Source organism: Orycteropus afer, unplaced genomic scaffold (assembly GCF_000298275.1).
Source record: "Orycteropus afer afer isolate SDZICR_OR568_19922 unplaced genomic scaffold, OryAfe1.0 scaffold00034, whole genome shotgun sequence".
In the NCBI taxonomy this organism is placed as follows: Eukaryota; Metazoa; Chordata; class Mammalia; order Tubulidentata; family Orycteropodidae; genus Orycteropus; species Orycteropus afer.
Window position 1 is genome coordinate 5,740,110 of NW_006921621.1, and position 16,603 is coordinate 5,756,712.

Sequence of the window (16,603 nt, forward strand, 5' to 3'; positions counted from 1 at the left end):
CTCTTAAAATATTAAAAGAATTAAAAATGCTAAAAATAGTCAAAAACATATCAAGTTCAATAAAATGCCAGTCTTCACTGATACACAGTTCAGCTGGAATTCATATACTGTCAAGATGATTGAAAAAAGCATTACTTCTGAACACACTAATATATAATTTAACAGAAAATGAGAAACTTCCCAAAATTATTTTCTCTAGATATCCGTGCACTGAATTACAGACGAGGGAATTCCACTGCTAATATAAGACAATATTAGATAAAATATTTGATAAGATAAATATTAGATAAGATCAATACCTTTATAATATTTTGTATGTTGTATGTATGTAACATGTAAAATTGTACTTTTTTAACTAATCGGACAGGGATTATTATTCACAGATCCACAGGAAATAAGTTATTCAAGTTCACACCTCTCCTCTCTTGGTGACGGATAATTCAAAACTAACTTTGTTGTGTTCTTGTATTAGTTGCCTATTGTTGCTGGAACAAATTGCCTCAAATTTGGTGACTTAAAACACAAATTTTCAATATACTTCTAGAGGTCAAAAAGGAGCTCTGATGGTGTAGTGCATAAGACTGCTAACCACAAGGCTGGAGGTTCAAAGCCACCAGCCACTCCTTGGAAGGAAGACTGGGCAATCTACTTTCATAGTGATATGCCTGGAAACCCAATGAGGGGTCACTATGAGTCCCACCGGACTCTACCGCAGTGAGTTTTGAGAGGTCAAAAAGAAACAAACCAACCTCACTGCCCTCGAATTGATTGTGATTCATAGTGATCCTGTCCTTGGGTTTTCGAGGCGGTTTCTCCACAGAAGTAGATTGCCCAGTCTTCCTTCTGGGGAGTAACTGGTGGGTTTGAACCCCCAGACTTATGGTTAGCAGTCAAATGCCTTAGGCACTATGCCACCAGAGATCTAGAGGTCAGAAGTCCAGCATAGGTTACATTGGGCAAAAATCAAGACATCAGAAAGATTGCATTCCTTCTGGATGCTCTAGACAGAACACATTCCCTAATCTTTTCCAGTTTCTAGTGGCTGTTTTCATTTCTTGGGTATGTCTTCCTTCCTCCATCTTCAAAGCCAGCAATGCCTGGTAGAGTCTTCCTCACATAGTGTCACTCTGTCACTCACTTGACTCCTTTTTTTCACATTTTAAAACTCTTGTGATTACATTGGATCCACCTGCATAATACAGAATGATCTCCGCATTTTAAAGTAAATTACTTATCAATATTAAGTCCATCTGCTACCTTAATTCCTCATAGCATAACATATTCAAAGTTGTGGTGGTTAGGATGGGGACAACACTCAGAGGCCATTATTCTAGCTACCCAGTTCTATATTCTTCCCTTAGTCCCTTGTTCTTGTCCAGCAGGCCCCATTTTATAGAAGATACAGTCACCTAGAAAAGTGGTTCCGAAAAGGTGTAATACAAAATACTATTCCATTTGTTGAGAAGAGTCTAAATTTTGGTTTCTTTTCTTTTCAGGTATGACAGTGAAGCATTTCTTGTTTTTGATTGCTGCTTTTGGCTTCCAGCCTGTGTCAGCCGGAAGAGTATGTGAAGATTGTATTTTTCATAATTGCTTTCTAGATGAGAGTTAACCCTTTAATAGACCTCAATGGATTTCAGGCATTGTTATGAGGACTCTACTCATACAACTTACCTAGTTCTCACCAATAGTCCTATAAGTAATATACCTAATCTCGTTTTACAGATGAGGGAACCAAGGCATAGGCAGGTTCAGTCACTTGGCAAGGTTACTTAATTAGGAACTAGCAGAGCCTGAAATGAAATCTACACATCTTTTGTTTATGGGCTGATGTCTACTTTATTACAATCCCTGTAAGTAATTCAAAGAAGTTGAGGATGTAGGACAGATTTCTTCCCAACTGACCCACACATTTTCCATGACTAGATGAGCAAAAAATGCTGTTTCTTATTCTTATTCCCTGAGAAAGTAAATATTTAATTAATGTTCCAGGTTAACTGATTGGTAACTATAACAAGAATTTGACACATCACCTTTAAATATAAAGTGAAAAGAAGCCCCAACAAAGGAAAGAAATGTAAGAGAGCATTACCAATGGAATAAATATATGAGTGCTGATTCTAACTACTAACAACTACGATCACAAAAAAAGAATGAAAACACTAGGTGATATTCTGAGGAGTAAACAAACAAACAAAAACAATTTTCACCAGTCAATTCTGACTCATTGTTATTTTATGGTCACTCAGTAATGTTGTTGTTGGTGTTGTTAAACCAAAGGGGGAAGAAAAAAGATTCACTGTCATGGAGTCAATTCCAACTCATAGCTACTTCCATTGAGTTTCTGAGGCTGTAAATCTTTATGAAAGTAGATTACCCCATCTTCCTTCCATAGAATGCTTGGTGGGTTTGAACCGCTGGCCTTCTGGTTAGCAGTCAAATGCCTTATCCACTATGTCATCAGAGTGCCTTTGTTGTTGTTAGGTGCCTTCAAGTCAGTTCAAACTTATAGTGCCCCCATACACAACAGAACAAAACATTGCCCCATCCTGTGCCATTTTTACAATCATTGCTATGATTGAGTGCATTATTGCACCCAATAATTTGCACTTATAAATAATATCAGTGATATGAAAATATCAGAAAATAATATGTTTTACAATATATCACAAATATTTTTTTTAAAAAGTTAAAGTCAATAATTTTATTATAAAAATGCCAGGTTAAAGAAGTTGAAAGTGGAAGGTACTTAATTTTATACTTGAAAGGAAATTTGTTGATTTGGTGTTTGGATCCCCTCACTTGCCTTTCATCCCCAAAGGTGGAACTCCATAATTTTACAGCAAGCCAGAACTAAAGTCTTTAAGATGAAGTCTATCTGCTCTCTGGTTCTCTACCCCCAACATATAGTGAGGCTCTTCACACTTCACAATAAAGAAAGGCTAAGCTGAAACATAGCCACCATTTTAAATAAAAAGAAAAGGCAAACAGTGAGAACATGATATTTGCTCACAAGCTCTAGTAGTGGGCTGGTCTAGACAACTCAGTACAAGTCAACCTGACCTGAATTGCCATTATCTCTATTTAAAAGACCAGAGCAGAAAGTAAATAAGAAGAACACATCATATTCATGAGAGCAGAGCCAATCTATGTCTTAAGCAGAAATTCAAAAGAAAAATATGAGAAGGTAGAAAGTGTTGGTAAAACAGAAGTCTACATTTTATAGATATTTGCATATAATATAATACACAGTTTACTTGAGAATTAATATTTGAAAAATCTAAAGTAAAACAAATAAGAAAAAATTAAGTTCCAAATACAAATTTATTATGTAAACATTAAACATGAATACCAAGCAAAGGAAATGATGAGCTGTTGCAATTTAATCAACCAAAATAAATATACCATACCTTCATTTTTTAGATTCATGTGGAAAACAAATAGTCTGAATGTCAGGCCTGAAGCTTATTTGAAACTTAATCTTCAGTGTCAGAGTTTGCTGGGATGTTGTTGTTGTCATTAGGTACCATAGAGTCAGTTCCAACTCATAGCAATCCTATTTATACAGAACAAAACACTGTCTAGTCTTGCATCATCCTCACAATCTTTTCTTTGTATGAGCCCATTTTTGCAGCCACTGGGCCAATCCATCTTATTGAGGGGCTTCCCCTTTTTTGCTCTCTACTTTATTAAGCATGATGTTTACTCCAAGGATTGGTCCCTTCCGATCTTAGGCATCTGACAGAAATCATTTTTCTACTGAGACATTTAGTTTTCCATGAGAATCTGGTAGACTGTACCCAAAAAGTTCTATTAAAGAAAATTAGAAGGAGTCAGGATCATATCACAGATCTACCTGATGTTATCTGAGGTAACTCAAGGAGACTTTCCTGAGAAAATGGTATATCTGAGAGATGAAGGATAAGTCAGCATCACCTAGGTTAATTAATTAAGGATAATTCAGCATAAGCTGAATGGGTGGCTTAGGCAAATATTCTGAGACAAGATGTAAACTGGTCCTTTGGAATATCTAGAAGACAACTGCTATGACAAAAGCAGAAAAAACTAGAGGAGCATGCCTTACATAGAAATTGAGAAGTAAGCAGGGTATGCATTGGCCTTGCTAAGAATTTAGTTCTTCTTTCTAACACCCATGAGCTGTTGAAATAATTATAACAAGAAATCTGTATCTGTTTCAAAATTAATGACCCAACTGAGATTAGTCATCTTGATTTTGGGTGACACCAATACTTATTCTTTTGTGTGATGTACTCGTAATAATGCTAAGCTAACATAGTACAGACAGGAGAATTGGTCTTACCCAAAGTTGGGATACTCCCAGGTGGGAGTAGGGCACGGAAAGTACTCAATGATTTAAAAGAGAATTGTTGAAATGACAATGTAGATAAAGAAGAAAGAAAAGACAAAAGAAGGCTAATGAAGAGAGAGAAGGAATGGGGACTAGAGAGCTAAATAATATTGATGAATAGTGAGAATGGGTGCCATTCACACCTGGAAAAAAGAGGGAGTCCTGGCTGAACAAGGAAATGCATGGTTTAGTGATTTTGGAAATATAGCATTGTGGACTGATAAGAAGATTTAGCATGTGACCAAGAGAGTGGAAATCTAAAAAGAACTAGAGAAGACTATTTAAATGAAGAATTCAAAGGCCTGAGACATCAGAGGGTTGGGGTCATCCATGTGAGCAAAAAAGACTCTCAAGCTGACTATAGAAATAGGAGTAGAGAAAATGAATTTGTTTCAGAAGACACAGTCTCTAAGAATGAAAGGAAGTGATGATTAAACTATTAAAACCAGTTGTCATCAAGTCAGTCAAGTCAATTCTGACACATGGTGACCCAGTGTGTGTCGGAGTAGCACTGTGCTCCATAGGTTTTTCAATGGCTGATATTTTGGAAATAGATTGTCAGGTGTCTGTTCCAAGGTGCCTCTAGGTGGACTTGAACCTCCATCCTTTTGGTTAGAAGCCCAACATATTAGTTATTTGTACCACCCAGGGACTCAGCAAAGCCATAAGAGCAGAGTGAATGTTGGAGAAGAAGGTGTCAGAATCAAATATCCTGAGTTCCAGTGTTGTTGTTAACTGCCGTCGAGTCATTCCCGACTCATAGAGACCCCATGCACAGCAGAACGAAACACTGCCCGATCCCGCACCAGCCCCACAATCCCTGCTATACTTGAGCCCATCATCGCAGCCACCATGTCAATTCATCTCGTTGAAGGCCTCCCCCTCTTTCGTTGACCCTCCACCCTACCAAGCATGACATCCTTCTCCAGGGAATGGTCCCTTCCAACAACATGACCAAAATAGGTGAGATGACGTCTGGCCATTCTTGCTTCCAAGGAGCATTCTGGCTGCACTTCCTCCAGGACAGATCTGTTAGTTCTTTTAGCAGTCCATGGTACTTTCAGCATTCTCTGCCAGCACCATGACTCAAAAGCATCAACTCTTCTTCAGTCTTCCTTATTCATTGTCCAGCTTTCACATGCATACGAGGTGATTGGAAATATCATGGCTTGTGTCAGGCGCACCTTAGTCCTCAAGGGGACATCCTTGTTCCTCAGCACTTGATACAGTTCCTTTGCAGTTGACTTTCCCAATGCTACATGTCGTCTAATGTCCTGACTGCTGCTTCCATTGGCATAGATTGTAGAACCAAGCAACATGAATTCTTTGACAATTCAATCTTCTCTCCATTTATTGTGATGCTGTTCATTGGTCCAGTTGTGAGGACTTTTGTTTTCTTTATATTGAGATGTAATCCATACTGTAGACTGTATTCTTGAATCCCAGTAGAACAGAGTTATTTAGAAAAGCAAGGAGAATTATAAGCTGGAAATCACAAGGAGTCTCCAGTATTTCCTATAGTCTAGCCATGAGCTAAGTGAAGTGTAAAGGAAATGCCACCAGATGTGTATGCTACTGAAGAAGTGATGTTCACAAGGGACAATCTGTAGAGGGATCTCCTGGATTCAATATTTATTCCCTTTGTCCATACTCTACTGTCAGTGCAAAACACATGACAATAGCTACTTCTATATTTTAGCAAGTATTTTCTGAATCTTCTCCATGTAGAAACTGTGCTGATAAAGTTATAACAATTGAGGAAGGAAAAGTAAACTATACTGCACTACTTTTGCCACATAGAATCTCTGGGTAGAGCAAACCATTAATCACTGGATTACTCACTGAAATATTGGCAGTTAGCATCCACTCAGAGGTGCCTTGAAAGGAAGGTCCAGCAATCTACTTATAAAAAATCACAGTCATGAAAAGCCTGTGCAGTGCGGGTCTATCCTGACACACATGGGGTTGCCATGAATCAGAATTGAATCAATAGTAACTGGTAGTTTTGCCACTTTTTTTTTTTTTTAAGGTTAGATGTGATATCACACACACACATGCAGACATACACACACAAGGAAGCCCCTCCAGACAGCAATTAATAAACAGGACAAAGAAATAGACTCTGACTTAGTGACACTCTTAAGGCTTTGTACTAAATAATGAATCTGTTAGTTTGAATTCTCCCATACCTTTAGGCAAAGATTCAGTTGCATGTAGTGTATTTGAGAAGTAAAGGAAACACTTGTAGGAACACTTGTAGGGGAATGAAAAATGAGCCAAGGAAGGAAAGTCATTCCCAAAAAAGTGATATCAACCTCTCTCACTGTAGTTGTCCTTAGGTGCCATTGAGTAGATTTCAACTCATAGTGACTTCATCTGTCAGTGTAGAACTGCCCCATAGGGTTTTCTTGGCTATAACCTTTATGGAAGCAAATTGCCAGATCTTTTTCCCATGGAGCTTCTGAGTGGGTTCAAACCATGAACCTTCCAGTTAGAAGCTAAGTACTTAATTGTTTGCCACACCAGGGCTTCTTATCACTTTGAAAAGCCCTAATCACAGAATATCCAATGTACTATCCCATACACCACTACTACAATGCCAGATTGACATTCAGAAATCTTCAAACCTAGCACTAGAGAAATGAAAACTAATATAGTGCAAAATTATAAATTAAAAAATGCTGTGTATCCGTTTATTCACTTGAAAGTACAAGAGTATATATCGTGAAGTGAAAAGTTGTGCTCCATATGAAAATTTACACATTACTCATAGCAACTTCATTAATGATTGCCCAAAATTTGAAGCAATCAAGATATCTTCCCATAGGTGTATGGATAAACACACTGTGCTATATCCATATAATGGAGTATATCATTCAGCAATAAAAAGAAATAAGGTATCAAGTTATACAAAGACATGGAAGCCTAAAAGAAATCTACATCCTGTATGATTTCAACTATATAACTTGGTGAAAAAAGAAAAATTACACTAGTTGAAGTTGAGAGACCCTATGTGTGCAGAGTAAAAGTGCATTCCATAGAGTTTTCAGGGCTTTGACCTTTTAGAAGCAAATTGCCAACACTTTTTTCCAAGGTGTTGCTGGGTAGGTTCAAACAGCCAATCTTTTGGTTAGTAGTCCACTGCTTTACCATTTGCACCACCCAGTGACTCCTAGGAAAACTATAAAGACATAAAAATATCAGTGGTTGCCAGGGCTTCCAGGGCAGCAGGCTAAAGATGAATAAGTGGAATGTACAGTATTTTAGGGCAATGAAACTATTCTGCACAATACTTTAATGATCATCACATGATATTTGCATGTTTCAAAACCCTTAGAACTATATGAAGAATGAGCTTAATATAAATATGGACTTGAGTTTGTAATAGCATATCAATATTAGTGCATCAATTATAACAAATGTACTACAGGAATGCAAGATGGTAATCTTAGGAAAGACGTGCTGAAGTAGAGAGCCTTGGCGGCACAGTGGTAAGTGCTGGGCTGCTAACTGAAAGGTCAGTGGTTCAAACTCACCAGCCACTCCATGGGAGAAAGATGAAGCATTTGCTTCTGTAAGGATTTATAGCCTTGGAACCCTACGGGGGCAGTTCTATTCTGTCCTATAGGATCACAATGAGTCAGAATTGACTTCATGGCAATGGGTTTAATTTTTTTCTTTTCTGGTGGTTGGGAGAGTGGTGCAGGGAGGAAAAGGGATATATGGGAGCTCTCCATACTTTGTGCACAATTTTTCCATAACCTTTATACCTCTGTAAAAAAGTAAAGTCTATTAAGGAAAAAAAAAAAGACAAAATAGTATATTATCTATGTTGTTGTTGTTGTTGTGTGCCATTTAGTCAGATCTGATTCATAACCACCCCTCCATGGGTTTCTGAGGCAGTATCACTATGGAAGTAGATTGCCCCATCTTCCTTCCGAGGAGTGGCTGGTGGGTTTGAACCGCCTTGGCACTATGCTACCAGAGCTCCCATATTATCTATACATCTGAAAAGAATATACTTTATGTGATAAATTCCATTTAAAAGAAGACTAATTAGTGATTTTCTGATAACAGGAAAAACCTGGAGTCCCATATAATACACTCCTCACGACATTGGCAACTGTCCAAGAAGAAATCGTTAATGTACATAATAATTTCAGGAGACATGTAACTCCATCAGCCCGCAACATGCTGAAAATGGTAAGACTAATTAATCAGCAACAGTGTTATCAATAATAAAGATCTTATTAAGTTCCTAGCTCTGTCAAAATACTCAGAAGTCTGACCTTCACAAACAACCTTTGACACAGCAGAAGAAACTGGAGCCCAGAGAAGTTAAATGAATTTCCCAATGGTATGCAGTTAGTAAATAATAGAGTAATAATTCCACCTCAAGCAGTCTAACTTCATTTGAAATGTATCCTTTCCTCAAGCTTTTTTGCATTAAAGAACTGCTTGCAGAACTTGATACATCACAGATTCTTGGGTCCCACACACAGAGATCCTGGTTGGAGAGGTGTGTGGTGGGGCCAACCATTTTCATTTCTAACAAGCTTCCATCCCATGTTGATGCTTCTAGGCCTATAGGACACCCTGATTAATAAGTTTGCTGAGGTATTCCATAGCTATCTTCACAAGGCAGTTGCCTGGAAGCAAAGATACTGGTTGAGAGTTAAGAGATCTAGATTCTAAACCAGGTGATGATGACAGGAAAACAAACACTGGCATATCTATTTCCCAATTCCCTTGCATCCTGTAAGGACCTCTGGTGTGCGGAGGGTAAGGCATTTGGCTGCTAAACAGAAGGTCAGTAGTTCAAATCCACCAGCTGCTCTGTGAGAGGAAGATATTATAATCTACTTCTGGAAAGATTTACAATCTTGGAAACCCTATGGATGTAACTATGAGTCAGAATTGACTAGATGGCAGTGGGTTTGGTTTTTTGGTTTTTGCATACCATAAAAAGGTAGAGAAATTGTCTTTCCACTATAAACCTGGTGTGTGAGCAGACTAGGTATTATCCACAAAAATTTAGGGAAATTGTCAACTGATTAGGTGATAATCCTTGGACTTATTATCTCACAATATTAGTTTTATATAATGCAACAACAATAAATACCTTCTTGTGAACCTCAAGGAGCTCTGATGGTGCACTGCCTAAGGCACTGAACTGCTAACCAGAAGATTGGCAGTTCAAACCCATCAGCCACTCTGTGGAAGAAAAATGGGGCAATCCATTTTATTAAAGATTTGCCACTTTGGAAACACAATGGGGGTCACTATAAATCAGAATCAACTTGATGGCAGTGGGTTTAGATTTGGTTTGTGAGACATATCAAGAATGTTTCATGGAAAGGATGTCTTACCAACATTAATCAGAGGGAATGTCCTAGATAGGTTCAAAAATGTTTGAACTGCAAACTATATATAATGAGTGCCTCATATCAGTTTCCCCAAGTAGCCGACATTGAGATGGCTATTAGAATGTAAGATATATATTGGGAGACAATCTCCAGATTTACACCTCCTTGTAGAAGTAGGGAGAGAAAAATGATTGGACACAGGGAGAAGTTGAGCTGTGATGTACTCACAACAATGTTGTTTTTAGGTGCCATTGAATCAGCTCTGACTCATAGAGACTCTGTGTACAATAGAATAAAACATGCCCTGTCCAACACCACCCTCACAATCTCTGCTATGCTTGAACCCATCATTGTAGACACTGTGTCAATCCATCTCATTGAGGGTCTTCCCTTTTTAACTGACCCTCTTCTTTACCAAGCATGATATCTGTGGTAGTTAAGTTTGTGTGTCAACTTGGCTAGGCCTGGTTGAGTAGCTGGACAGCTGGAGGTAGTGTTCCCCATGATAAGACTGGTAATCAACTCCATGTTGGAATCTACTGTGAGCAGCTGAGTAGCTATCTTTGGGATGTGGTCTGCTTCCTGTGTATAAGGAGAGACTTGGGGAATGATCTCTAGCTTATGGTATGTTTGAAGCCTGCATGCAGCTGAGTCATTGTTCAGCAGCCTATTGTGCTCTGTCAACCTTGGGACTTTCAATGGACTTAAATTAATGATCTGCCATGTGGTTTGGAGTCAGCCACAGGGACCTGGGTGAGGAGAGGGAACCCAGGCCACACCCCACAAGCAGAGAGGTGGGAAAGTAGGGAGAGGATAGAAAGGGCAAAGGGGACAGGATCAGATTGAGGAGTCAGCCTTAGGTATCAGCCTGGCTTGCAGACTGAGACAAACTAGGAAGAAGGAGGAGGCCATCCAATTCTCAAAGAATCGGCCAGGGAAAACCTTATGAAGAGAAACACTGTCTGATATATTACTGCACAACTTTATGAATAGTCTGGAAATATTGTCAAATACAGAGGAGGAAGATGAGTCCCTTAGCTTAGAAAGCTCTCAAAGTAGGACTGGGCAAGAGCTGCACCATCTGGGTAAAATCAGCCTTACTCATATGGATAAGGTAAAGCTTTCGAGACCTCTATTTGCTGATGTGGCACCACTCAAATTGAGGAGAAACAGTGGCAAACATCCATTAATAATTGGAACATGGAATGTATGAAGTATGAATCAAGGAAAATTGAAAGTTGTCAAAAATGAAATGGAACACATAGAGATTGATGTCCTAGGTTTTAGTGAGCTGAAATGGACTGGTTTTGGCCATTTTGAATCAACCATATGATCTATTACACAGGGAATGACAGTTTAAAGAGGAATGGTGTGGCATTCATCATCACAAAGGATGTTTCAAGATCTGTCCTGAAGTCCAGTGCTGTCAGCGATAGGATAATACCCATATGCCTACAAGAAAGACCCATTAATATGACTATTACTCAAATTTATGCACCAACCACCAAAGCCAAAGATAAGAAAGTTGAAGATTTCTATCTATCAACTTCTGCAGTCTGAAATTGACTGAACATGCAATCAGGATGTGTTAACTATCACTGGTGACTGGAATGCAAAAGTTGGAAACAAAGAAGAATCGTTGGTAGTTGGAAAATTTGGCCTTGGTGACAGAAATAATGCTAGAACTCTCATGGTAAAATTTTCCAAGACCAATGACTTATTCATTGCAAACACCTTTTTTCAACAACACAAACGGCAGCTCTACACATAGACTTCACCAGATAGAACACACAGGAATCAGATTGACTACATCTGTGGCAAGAGGCAGTGGAAAAGCTCAATATCTTCAGCCAAAACAGGCCAGGAGTTGATTGTGGAACAGACCATCAACTGCTCATGTGCAAATTCAACTTGAAGTTAAAGAAAATTAAAACAAGTCCACGAGAGCCAAAATATGATCTAGAATACATCGCTTCTGAATTGAGAGACCATCTAAAGAATAGATTTGATGCATTGAACACCAGTGACCAAAAACCAGAAGAATTGTGGGATGACATCAAGAGCATCATCCATGAAGAAAGCAAGAGGTCACTAAAAAGACAACAAAAGAAGAGAAGACCAAAATGGATGACAGAAGAAACTCTCAAACTTGCCCTTGAGCAGAGAGTGTTGTTGTTGTTGTTGTTATGTGCCATCAAGTCGGCCCCAACTCATAGCGACCCCTTCTTGGGTTTTTGAGGCAGTATCACTATGGAAGTAGGATTGCCCAACCTTCCTTCTGAGGAGTGGCTGGTGGGTTTGAACCACCAGCCTTCTGGTTAGCAGTCAAGTGCTTTATCCACTATGCTACCAGAGCTCCTGCAGAGGCTAGCTAAAGCAAATGGAAGAAATGACAAGATACAAGCATTGAACTGAAGATTTCAAACAGCAGCTTGAGAAGACAAAGCCAATTACTAGTATGAAATGTACAAAGACTTGGAGTTGGAAAATCAAAAGGGAAGAACACGCTCAGCATTTCTCAAGCTGAAAGAACTGAAGAAAAATTTAAACCTCGAGTTGCAACACTGAAAGATTCTAAGAGCAAAATATTAAATGATCCAGGAAACATCAAAAGAAGATGGAAGGAATACAGACTCACTGTACCAAAAAGAACTGGTCAATCTTCATCCATTTTAGGAGGTGGCATATGATCTAGAACCAATGGTACTGAAGGAGGAAGTCAAAGCTGCAATAAAGGAATTGGTGAAGAACAAGGCTCTGGGAATTGACAGAATACCATACCCATTGAGATATTTTAACAAACAGATGCCTCACTGGAGGCACTCACTTGGTTATGCCAAGAGATTTGGAAGACAGCTACCTGGCCAACTGACTGGAAGAGATCTATATTTGTACCCATTCCAAAGAAAGGTGATCCCACAGAATGTGGAAATTATCAAACAATATCATTAATATTGCACGCAAGTAAGATCTTACTGAAGATAATTCAAAAATGCGTGCAGCAGTATATTGACAGAGAACTTCCAGAGCTGCAAGCTGGATTCAAAAGAGGACATGGAACAAGGGATATCATAGCTGTTGTCAGATGGATCTTGGCTCAAGGCAAAGAATACCAGAAAGATGTTTACTTGTGTTTTCTTGACTATGCAAAGGCATTCGATTGTGTGGATCATGACAAATTATGGATAATGTTGAGAAGAATGGGAATTCCCAAACACTTCATTGTACTCATGAGGAACCTGTACCTTGACCAGGAGGCTGTCATTCGAAAGGAACAAGGGGACACTACATGGTTTAAAATAAAGAAGGGAGTGCGTCAGGGTTGAATCCTTTCTCCATACTTATTCAATCTATACACTGAGCAAATAATCCAAGAAGCTGGACTATAGGAAGGAAAACGTGGCATCAGGATTGGAGGATGAATCATTAACTATCTGAGATACACTGATGATACAACTTGCTTGCTGAAATTGAGGATGACTGGAGGCACTTACTGATGAAGACTGAAGAACACAGTCTGCAGTATGGATTACATCTCAATATAAAGAAGACAAAAATCCTCACAACTGGACCTATAAGCAGCATCATGATAAATGGAGAAAATATTGTGGTTGTCAAAGAATTCACATTGCTTGGTTCTACAATCAACACCAATGGAAGCAGCAGTCAGGATATTAGAGGACGTGTAGCACTGGGCAGGTCGACTGTGAAGGAACTCTTTCAAGTGCTGAGGAGCAAGGATGTCTCCTTTAGGACTAAGGTGTGCCTGACACAGGCTATGATATTTCCAATTGCCTCATATACATGTAAGAGCTGGACAATGACTAAGGAAGACCGAAGAAGAGTTGATGCTTTTGAGTTGTGGTGCTGGCAAAGAATGCTGAAAGTACCATGGACTGTTAAAAGAACTAACAGATCTGTCCTGGAGGAAGTGCAGCCAAGATACTCCTTGGAAGCGAGAATGGCCAGACTTCGTCTCACCTAGTTCGGGTCATGTTGTCAGAGAGGACCATTCCCTGGAGAAGGATGTCATGCTTGGTAAGGTGGAGAGTCGAAGAAAGAGGAGAAGGCCTTCAACGAGATGGTTGACATGGTGGCTGTGACAATGGGCTCAAGTATAGCAAGGATCATGGAGGTGGTGTGGGATCGGGTGGTGTTTCTTTCTGCTGTGCATGTGTTTGCTGTGAGTTGGAAATGACCTATGACACCTAACAACAACAACAACAACAACATGTGGTTTAGTAATATCAGGACTGTGCCTTTTAACTTGTCAACCTTGGGCTTGTCAGTCTCAGCAGCCAGCAGCTGTCTGAGTGAAGAAAAGCCTTTAGCTTCAATGGGCCAGCAGCATGAGGCAGAGCTCAAGCAGAAGGTTGAAGGGCTTTCACCCAGCCCCCCTGGCACTTTGAACTCAGACTTAAAGCCTCCAAATTGTAAGAATAATCTCCTGTTTAAGGCCATCCCATTTGTGATATATTCCTGTCAGAGTGGCACTAGGGACTGGTTCCTTCTGATAACATGACCAAAGTATAAGAGAGGAGGTCTGAACAATCTTGCTCATAAATAGCATTCTGGCTGTTTCCAAGATAGATCTGTTCCTTCTTCTGGCAGTCCATGGTATATTCAATATTCTTTGTCAACATCATATTTGGCCTATTCCAAAGAAAGGAGATTCAACAGAATGCAGAAATTATGGAACAATGTCATTAATATCATACACAAGTAAAATTTTCTTGAAAATAATTTAAAAGCAAACAATCAGTAGTATATAGAAAAGGAATACCCAAAAATTCAAGCCAGATTCAGAAACGGACATGGAATGTGATAGATCATTGCTGATGTCAGATATATCTTGGCTAAAAGCACAGAATATCAGAAAGATGTTTACCTCTGCTTTATTGACTATTCAAAGACATTCAATTGTGTGGATCATGAAAAATTATAGGTACCCTTGTGAAGGATAGAAATTCCAGAACACTTAATTGTGTTCATAAGGAACCTATACATAGACCAAAAGGCAGTCATTTGAACAGAACAAGGAGACATTGAATGGTTTAAAATTAGGAAAGGTGTGTGTCGGGGTTGTATCCTTTCACCATATTCATTCAATCTACATGCTAAGCAATAATCTTAGTAGCTGGACTATATAAGGAAAAACAAGGCATCAGGACTGAAAGAAGAATCATTAACAGCCTGAGATATGCAGATGATACAACCTTATTTGCTCAAAGTGAAAAAGACTTGAAGCACATACTGATGAAGAACAAAGTCTACAGCTTTTAGTATGGATTACACTTCAACATAATGAAAATTAAAATCCTCATAACTGGACCAACAAGCAACATCGTGATACACAGAGAAAAGATTGAAGTTGTCAAGGGTTTCACTTTACTTGGATTCACAATCAATGATCACTGAGGCATCAGTCAAGAAATCAAGTGATTTAGTGCACTGGACAAATCTGCTGCAAAAGACTTCTTTAGAGTGTTCAAGAGCAAAGATGTCATTTTGGAGACAAGATGTGCCTGACCCAAGCCATCGTATATTCAGTAGCCTCATATCTATATGAGAACTGGACTGTGAATTAGGAAAACCAAAGTAGAATTGATGCCTTTGAATTACGGTATTGGGGAAGTCACAATAGCTCACAGCCATTGAGTAGATTCTGACTTAAAGTTACCAGCTTTAACTGATCCTACCAAGCCAAAAAATCAAACCTGCTTCTGTCAAGTGAATTCTGACTTATAGTGACCCCATGTGCTACAAGACAGAAATGTTTCATAACCTTTTCTTGGCTGTAATAACAGAAGCAAATCAAACTAACCTCACAGGAAGTTATAAAATGGAGATGATCTATGAGTGGTCCCGAAGTGTTCTGGTATTTATACATCCCACATCTACCAGCTTTTTGATATGGAAGGTTGGGCAATCCTACTTCCGTAGTGATACTGCCTCAGAAACCCAAGGAGGGGTCGCTATGAGTCGGGTTTGACTCGACGGCACATAACAACAACAACAACAGAGAGAAGAATATGCCCATAGATGAGGGCAATTCCTAGAGAGGGCAGATGATAAGAGCTCTCTGTTGGCAGGACTCCCAGATGCTGGGGGAATAAGTTCTTCAGGACAGCAAAGGATCTGGGTAGTGCATCACAGCATCCACTACAAAGACTTAGATGTGATTTATCCAGATAAATTCCAGTCTTATAAATTTAGTAGGCAGGTCACAGTAGGCAAGTTTTCTTTACCGGTGAATACAGCAACAGTCCCACTGCTGCAAGATTTTGTGCTCTGAAGGGATGTGCTCTGTCATCTTTATTCCTTCAGTTACACTTAGCCATAGATAAAATGCATCACTTGTGGTAAGAAACAAGCAGAACCTACAGGGCTACATTTTTAGTCCATGCTTTGTTGTTGTTGTTGTGTGCCGTCGAGTCGGACCCGACTCATAGCGACCCCTCCTTGGGTTTCCGAGGCAGTATCACTACGGAAGTAGATTGCCCCATCTTCCTTCCATTTTAAGCTAATAAATTACTTTGGGAATTGAATGCGACTGCTTAGAAGTGACAGACTCACAAACTCATCTCATGAATTAGAAATCTCATCAACCTCGGGGTAATTCTAGGGAATTACCACATGATGGCAGCATATACATATACTATACATCCAAACTGCTGCCTGGAAAAATACTGTAAATCTACTTTAGGGTGTAGTACAAAAGTTACGCTATTCTAATGAGTAGCTTAATGAATGCATTAAAGCCCATGGTAAAACAAAGTTCACAAATTTTGTTGGTGATGTGTTCCAAGCAGATAGTGAAAGTCCTTTAAGTGGATGGACAGAATGAGAAGATGAAAGAGTATTAAAC

The 16,603-nt window shown here is 39.2% G+C and overlaps 1 protein-coding gene across 1 annotated transcript in view; it reads left to right on the forward strand.

The window, feature by feature from the left end:
* The first annotated feature begins 1,498 nt into the window (after positions 1-1,498).
* Positions 1,499-16,603, forward strand: part of CRISP1 (cysteine rich secretory protein 1) — a 38,739-nt gene continuing 23,634 nt past the window's right edge. Inside the window, exons 1-2 of the mRNA XM_042780326.1 lie at positions 1,499-1,564; positions 8,447-8,572. Of these exons, the coding sequence (XP_042636260.1) occupies positions 1,499-1,564; positions 8,447-8,572 (192 nt within the window). The remainder of the gene's footprint in view (positions 1,565-8,446; positions 8,573-16,603) is intronic.